Source organism: Musca vetustissima, unplaced genomic scaffold (genome assembly GCF_032173495.1).
Source record: "Musca vetustissima isolate MV318-11 ecotype Yass unplaced genomic scaffold, APGP_CSIRO_Mvet_v1 utg33022, whole genome shotgun sequence".
NCBI lineage: Eukaryota > Metazoa > Arthropoda > Insecta > Diptera > Muscidae > Musca > Musca vetustissima.
The window spans coordinates 36,665-44,942 of NW_026889460.1; the positions used below are offsets into that span (position 1 = coordinate 36,665).

Consider the following 8,278-nt stretch of genomic DNA (forward strand, 5'->3'; position numbering starts at 1 on the left):
TTTGTCAAAATTATTCTTTCCAAAATACATATTTTTATTATTATTATTAAAAAAAAGACAAATTTTCAAAATGTTATTTTTTCATAATTATTTTTTTTTCAAAATTAATTTTTTCTTAAATTATTTTTTTTTCAAAATTAAATTTTTTTCAACATTTATTTTTTTTTTCAAAATTTATTTTTTTCCAAAATTATTTTTTCTAAAATTTTTCTTTTTTCAAAATTTTATATTTTTTGCCGACAATAAGCGAATATATATTTTGTTTTTTTAATACACATTTTGCGTATGTGCTACATACATATACAATATCTACAATTACAATGGAAGACTTTGACGCAGTAATAATAATATTTCGTATCTATATATTCCTAAAAAATATTCTTTTATACAAAATTAGCAGAAGTAGTAGGTGCAAAACATTTATTTTAGATTGTTTATGATTCCGTCCGCACTGCACTGGCATAGAAAATATCTCGATCTAAATTTTGTGTATATAAATATGCTGTGTGTGTGTGAGAGTGTGTATTTTTCCCCATCCCATATTTTATTATTTTGCTAAATCGTAAAAATTTCTATTTGCAAGACAATTTTTGCAACATTGTTTCACTTCGAGGTTAACAAGGCATTTACAAACAATACCACACCTTTCCCACTGTTGTGTGTTGTCACATCGCGACAAATGCACACAACGACTTTTTAGAAATTATAAAAAATATTTTTAAATAAAATTAAAATTATTAAAATATCCATAACTATAAGAATAAAAAAATTAAAAAAAAAAAATCAGATAATGTTGAAAATTTTACAAATCGGAATCAAAAAAAAACTTGGATTTTTGAGGCAATTTTTTACTGATCGATCTAAAATTTCTTAAATGCCACAACATTCTGTTATATATATATATATATTTTATTTATAGTACATTTACATTTTGCCGGATTTCGTCAAATAAATCCTCATACATCCAATACCATCTCTAACGCACAATTGAAAAGTCATCGACTTACAAAAGTCAAATGCAATTTCCTCTTTTATTTAATTCAACATAATTCCCTTTAGGAGTACTGAACAGATTTTAGGGACCTTTTTGACCCTTTCAATACAATTTTGATATTACGATTTACCAAACCTTAAATTAGATTTCCTTTGGGGGAATACCTTTTTCATATCGATGAACACATTGAGGATTTTGTAGATCTAAGAAAAAGGATTAATAAACATTGGGCGCAATTCAAAGCCCTATTGATAAATTTTATTCACATTCGTAACATCCACCGTCTCTATAGTAATCACTATCTAGAACATTAGTATACCAAATTGTGTAGCTACCCTCCAATTTTTCAATATTAATTTTGTTGGCCTTTTTTTCAAAAAAGGTTCACTTTTGATAAATATCTCTTTATTCGAGAAACACTGAGAGCTTTTTTTCGGATCTAAAAACTGTAATTAGTCGTTGGGCGCCATATCTGGTAAATGTGGAAGCAATTCAAAGTTCAATTCACGAAGATTTGACATCGTTTGGATGTCCTTAACAAGCATTGGTATAGATTTACCAGCCCATTGAAAATCGTGAAAAATTAAAATCGAGAATGGGTGGGGTTCCCTTAAGTTAAACCCCCTTGTGCTCACCAATTAAAACATTAGCATGCCAAAGTTTGTTGAACCAATTATAGCGACCCTCCATTTTTTCAATATTTTCTTGCTTCAAAATAGGTTTTTTCAAATCTGAGATCAAAAAATTACCTTTGGGCGCCATATCTGGTAAATGTGGAATCTATTCAAAATAATTCATATATTTTGGACACCAATATTTATTTTTTAGGTACAATTTTGATCTTGCATCAAAATAGGTATCAGTATCGGAAATCATATAATGGTATCATATATAAATGTAGCTCCCATATAACGATAGCGACAAATTTTCCGTATTTTGAATGCAAAAGGAATCAAAATATACCCATGGTTCCTTTTGAGAATATGCATAGAATCACTTTCCGAATTGATTTATGCATGTCCGTCCGTCCATGTATTTTTGTGAACAAAGTACAGGTCGCATTTACTATCCGATTTGGATGAAATTTGGCACAGGTCACTTATTTGGCCCAAAATTATCCCGATAAGTCCTTATTTTGACATAGCCTACCTATTAAAGCCCTGACCTATATATCTGTGCAATAATCCTTATAGGTCTATATTTTGACATAGCCCCCATATAATGGTCGGTAGCCGCATTTTTCCAACCGAAAAGGCTTTAATTTGATATTTCAGGATCTGCGCAGAAGATTATCTACATAGCTTCATGTTTTAATTTTCGATATGTTGAGCGTTTTAGCCTCATTTTCCAACTGAAAAGTATTTAATTTGGCATTTTGGGGATTTTGGAGACGGTCACACAACTGTACAGAAAATGATCCATCGGCTTGTAAGGCAGAAAAAAACTTCTTTCGCACTTCGGGTGTTTGGATACAATATCTGAGCAGAAAATAAGCATTATAGGTCCATATTTTGTTAAAGTTTTTAACTATCTTTACCGGAGGCTTTCATACATGTGATCCCCAATGATCCCTATAGCTTCCGACAAAGCTCTCATGTGAATTTCGGTATTTTGGGTTCCAACTGTATTCCAACGGTATTTTTACGCTTGTAGCCATATTTCCCAACCGAAAAGGCTCTAATTTTAAATTTAGAGAGTTTGGAGGCTTTCTTATATCTGCGCAAAAAATTTACCCCATAGGTCCATGTTTTGTCGTAGCCTCCACGTTTCGTCGTAGTCTCATCCAATTTCGGCATTTTAATGGTTTTAGCCTTTATGGTTTTTTCTTAAAGAAATTTTGAATGGTAGCACCTTGGGGAAGGGGTATAAAAAGTTCAGGCGGGACGATCTTAACCACGTTTTTGCTTGTTAAAAATATTATTGTAATTTGAGGGCTTACAATATAAACTTTCAGGTCTTATGCAGGGTCGGAAAGGTTTTCAAAACACCTAACATGAAGGTTCAGGTTTCATGGCATCTCTCATTTAATCGCAATAAGACAAAATTTTTAGAGACGTTATTGCAAGTTGAAGGGACACAGACCTATTCCATGTCACAGGTCTAAAACGAAAAGCCACTGCTTTTGCGCAAAGACAAAAATATAAAATTACAGTCAATTCGATTGAAAATGTGTCCAAACCCTTAACATTACATGGGAGATTTCGAAAGTAGAATGGTACCCATATATGGGAGCTATACCTAGAAGAGGACCGAAATTGATCACTTCTGGAAAAAGATTTATTAGCCAATGGTAAAGGGTCTACAGATGGCCCCTTCCGTCTGTAATGCTCCGGGGGTTTTCTTCATTTTTCAGCGTCAAACAATTATTTTACATCTTACTCCGCAATATGACTTCGAATTACGATTTGTATTTTTTCCATGGGCGATTGTCCCATTTAGCCATGCAGATAACATCGATGTGGACTTTGATTAATTACATCACATATATATCATATTATTTAATTAAAAAAATACCCCCGAAAGTCAATTTACGTCACAATAAAGATAAAGACAATTTTATCTTTTAGGGCGTGAGCTACTACTACTATGTGGTCTGACTAATAAAGATTATACGTTCCTAGCAACAACATATTATGGCTAAAATTGTTTATATTGGTAATTGAATACCTTAAAGAAAATTATATTACAATCGAAGCAAAAGGTAGGTGATATTATCAGAAAACATAAAAATTGGGTACATTTTTTATAAACATTTTGAAAAGAATTCGGAATAGTGCTACCAAAATATTAGAGACAAAAACATTAAAGGTCTGCACATTGGGCGCCAGAATTATTCACAATCAGTTTCAAGGATTTAATGGGGATATAAAATATTGCGAATGAGGTTACAAAATATTCCGAATGACGATATAAAATATTCCAAATAAAATGTTTATAACAAATTCCTGAGTATTTTTAAAAATAGATCCAAAATTAATTTCCTTGATTTTTGGGAGAAAACAAAATAAAAAACAACAATAAAATTATAAAAACTAAATATCTTTGTATTTCGATTTTTTTTTTGTTTAATAAAAATAGTATTGGAACTTTTAAAGCTCATTTGCAAAGGATGATAATAATAATAAATACTATACAAAACCGAAAATAATTAAAATAATAATCAAAAATCAATTTTGTTTTTTTTTATAAAAATATACATATAAGACAAATAAGTATCTTAATTAATTACACTCATACAAATTAAAAATTATGCTTAAGTATTTCAGGGTGTATTTATAAATAAGATCTAATTTAATATTTTTGTAAACTAAGTTTTTATATACAACTACAAAAAATTAAAAAAGAAAACTTACTATTAAAAAAAAAATAAATCTCTTAATAAAAATTGATAGAAAAAAATTTAAATTAATTACAAAACGCTAACCTGCCTTAACAAATAAACTAGCTATGTACCTGCATATGTTCTATTTATCCTAGGACCATTGTCGTGGTATCACAATAATTTAATTTACTCAACTCATCATTGGTGTCCCGTTCACGCAGCTTACGCGACAATGGCGGTGCAAATAGATCGTAATCGATTTGACGTCTTAAAGAATCCAAATAGATTTGTGAGTTATCAGCCAATTTAAAATATTCCAATATCCGACTGGCCCCATAACCCACCACAAGGGTGAGTATGAAAGCAAAAACACATAAATATAAATAGGATATACGATAAAGCCAGAAATAATCTGTTGGAGCAGGAATATTAGCTGGCGTTGTTGTTGTCGCCGTGGTAGTTCCATTAAACATCTCTTCCACAAGGCTTAATGATTCCGCCACCAAAGTAACATTGGCCTGCAGGCAACCTTCATCACTAACAGGCAATGTTACTGCTGGTGGTTTTGGTCCACCAAAACCAATACAAAATGAAAATACCAATCCTGTTAGTAGGCCAATGAGTACACCTCGCTGATTAGCCCGTGTTGTGCCAACACCGAGGGTGAATACTGCCAGCAAAGGGCCTCCAACAACACCGAAAATGGTCAGCGAAGCCTGCAGTACACCTCCCATCGATCCGGCGGTAAATGCCAATGCAATACAGACAATTCCATAAATGCAAGCCATAATTTTACTAGGCAATGTTGTACTTGTATCTGTCATGGTTCTCTTAAAGATTTTCTTATAGGCAGGTTTAATATAATCTTCCAGGGTAACAGCGGAAAGGGAGCTGACCGATGAGGACACGGTGGAAAGACTGGCAGAGAAAATACCGGAGACAAAGAGTCCACAGAGACCGGGATATTCACCTGGAAGGAAAAATGAAATAAAAATTTAGAAAGAGGCTAGAGGAGATAATGCAGTGCAATCATTGATCTTTGATCAATGATCAATTATTGATCCGTTATCAATCAATGACCTATGATCAATTATTGATCTATGATCAATCATCGATCTATTATCAGTCATTGATCTATGATCAATCATATATCTATGATCAAGTATTGATTTATGATCACAGACCATTGACCTATGATCACACATCATTGACCTATGATAACAGATCATTGACCTATGACAACAGATCATTGACCTATGATCACAGATCATCGACTATGATCACAGACCATTGACGTATGATCACAGATCATCAACAGATCATTGATTTATGATCAAAATCATTGAATATGATCAAGGATCATTGACGATAATCGAAGATCATTGACCATGATCAAAGATCATTGACTATGATCAAAGATCATTGACCATGATCAAAGATCATTGACTATGATCAAAGATCATTGACTATGATCAAAGATCATTGACTATGATCAAACATCATTGAATATGATCAAATATCATTGACTATGATCAAAGATCATTGACTATGATAAAAGATCATTGATCTATGATCAAAGATCATCATAACAGATCATTGACCTATGATCACAGATCATTGATCTATGATCAAAGATCATTGACTATGATCAAGGATCATTGACGATAATCAAAGATCATTGACCATGATCAAAGATCATTGACTATGATCAAAGATCATTGATCTATGACCAAAGATCATTGATCTATGATCACAGATCATATGATCAATAACAGATCATTGACCTATGATCACAGATCATTAATCTATGATCAAAGATCATTGATCTATGACCAAAGATTATTGATCTATGATCATAGATCATTGACTACGATCAAAGATCATTGACCTATGAACAAAGATCATTGACTATTATCAAATCATTGATCTATGATCTGTGATCAAACATTGACCTATGATCACAGAAAATTGACTTATAATCACATATCATTGACCTATGATCACAGACCATTGACCTATGATCACAGACCATTGACCTATGATCACAGATTATTGATCTATGATCAAAGATCATTGATCTATGATTAAAGATCATTGACTAGGGTCAAGGATCATTGACTATGATCAAGGATCATTGACTATGATCAAAGATCATAGGCTATGATCAAAGATCATTGACTATGATCAAAGATCATTGACTATGATCAAAGATCATTGACTATGATCAAAGATCATTGACTATGATCAAAGATCATTGACTATGATCAAAGATCATTGACTATGATCAAAGATCATTGACTATGATCAAATATCATTGGTCTATGATCAAAGATCATTGACTATGATCAAAGATCATTGACCTATGATCAAATATCATTGACCTATGATCAAAGATCATTGACCTATGATCAAAGATCATGGATCTATGATCAAGAATCATTAATCTATGATCAAGAATCATTAATCTATAATCAAGAACCATTGATCTATGATCAAGAATCATCGATCCATGATCAAGAATCATTGATCTACGATCAAAGGTCATTGATCTACGATCAGAGGTCATTGATATGTGATCAATGATGAGAAACCATTGATCTATATGATCATTGATTTATAATCAAAGATCATTGACGTACGATCAAAGATCATTGATCTACGATCAAAGATCATTGATCTACGATCAAGGACAATTGATCCAGAATTTTTGATCTATGATCAATGATCCTTGATGTGGTAGATTATTGAACATTGACATTTTCTTCCTTTGACTCACCCATTGTATCCACAGCAAAGAGCGGCATCAGCTGATCCCTGGACTTAATGCGACCACTTAGAACGGGATCACAATTCCGATAATAATAGAATATCGCCAAACCACTGAACAAGGTACTAAAACTTAAACAACTCAAAATGGGCAAATTCCACCAAAGAGCCGCCTGGGCTCCTTTCAGATTCTTGACGCTAAGTAATCGCTGCACCTGCGTCTGATTGACACCGTACAGTGATAGATAAGTAACCATTCCGCCAATAATTAAAGTCCACCATGTATGACGCACAGTGGGATCCAAAGAAAATTCATCCATATTTATACGGCCACTATCGACGGCAACATTCCAAATATCTTTCAAACCTCCAGCCTTAATAGCGGAGACGATTATCACCGAATAGATACCGGCAAACATAAGCAACGATTGAAATACATCGGTGATGAGGACAGCTTTCATACCACCCACCGTCGAATAGAAGGTACACACAATGCCAATTGTCAGAATGGCCGTGACTTTATTAATACCCGTTACCGCTTCCAAGGCTAGGGCGGGAGCGTAGAGCACTATACCCATATAGAGAATCATTTGTAGGGAAAATGCCAGGGAGGCTGCCATACGCATTGTATGACCAAACCGCCTTTCCAAATATTCATAAACACTCGTGGTACGCATTTTATAGAATACGGGTAGGAACAAATACGCAGCAATCGGTGTGCTGATGATATACGAAATATTTATAACACAAAATATCATACCGTATTCATAGCTTTCTTTGGATACACCCAACAGGGTAACGGCTGACATAAAACTGGCCATTAAACTGAAAGACACCGGCAGGGCGGACATACTTTGATCGGCCATTAAATATTCTTTGGTAGTTTTTTGTTTACCACCCGAGAAGCGATAGTAGATGCCGATCGCAGCGGATATTATCAGAATGACGATTAGCACCGCATAATCCCAGCCGTCGAAGTTATTCATTTTGGAAGGCAGGTGTAGTCGATCTCTATTCTCTAACTTTCTTTATTAAGTAGGGGTTTAATGGGGGGTGGGGAAATTTGGAGGGATATTTTGTGTAATGATGATTAAGGCAAATTTCTGGATTCACTTTTGGCACTTGCGGTGGTCACAGCATATTCCGTAAATTTTGTATTTGTGTATATAATCAGGAACAGTTTAGGTTTCCTACAA

The 8,278-nt window shown here is 33.4% G+C and overlaps 1 protein-coding gene across 1 annotated transcript; it reads right to left on the reverse strand.

Annotated features, from left to right (window-relative positions):
- Window positions 1–4,462: 4,462 nt before the first annotated feature.
- Window positions 4,463–8,068, reverse strand: LOC133337169 (putative sodium-dependent multivitamin transporter). Its single transcript, XM_061545424.1, has 2 exons — window positions 7,093–8,068; window positions 4,463–5,286 (listed from the first exon to the last, which is right to left on the reverse strand). Exons 1-2 carry the CDS (start codon window positions 8,066–8,068, stop codon window positions 4,463–4,465), a joined length of 1,800 nt encoding a protein of 599 aa, XP_061401408.1.
- Between the last annotated feature and the right edge of the window lie 210 nt (window positions 8,069–8,278).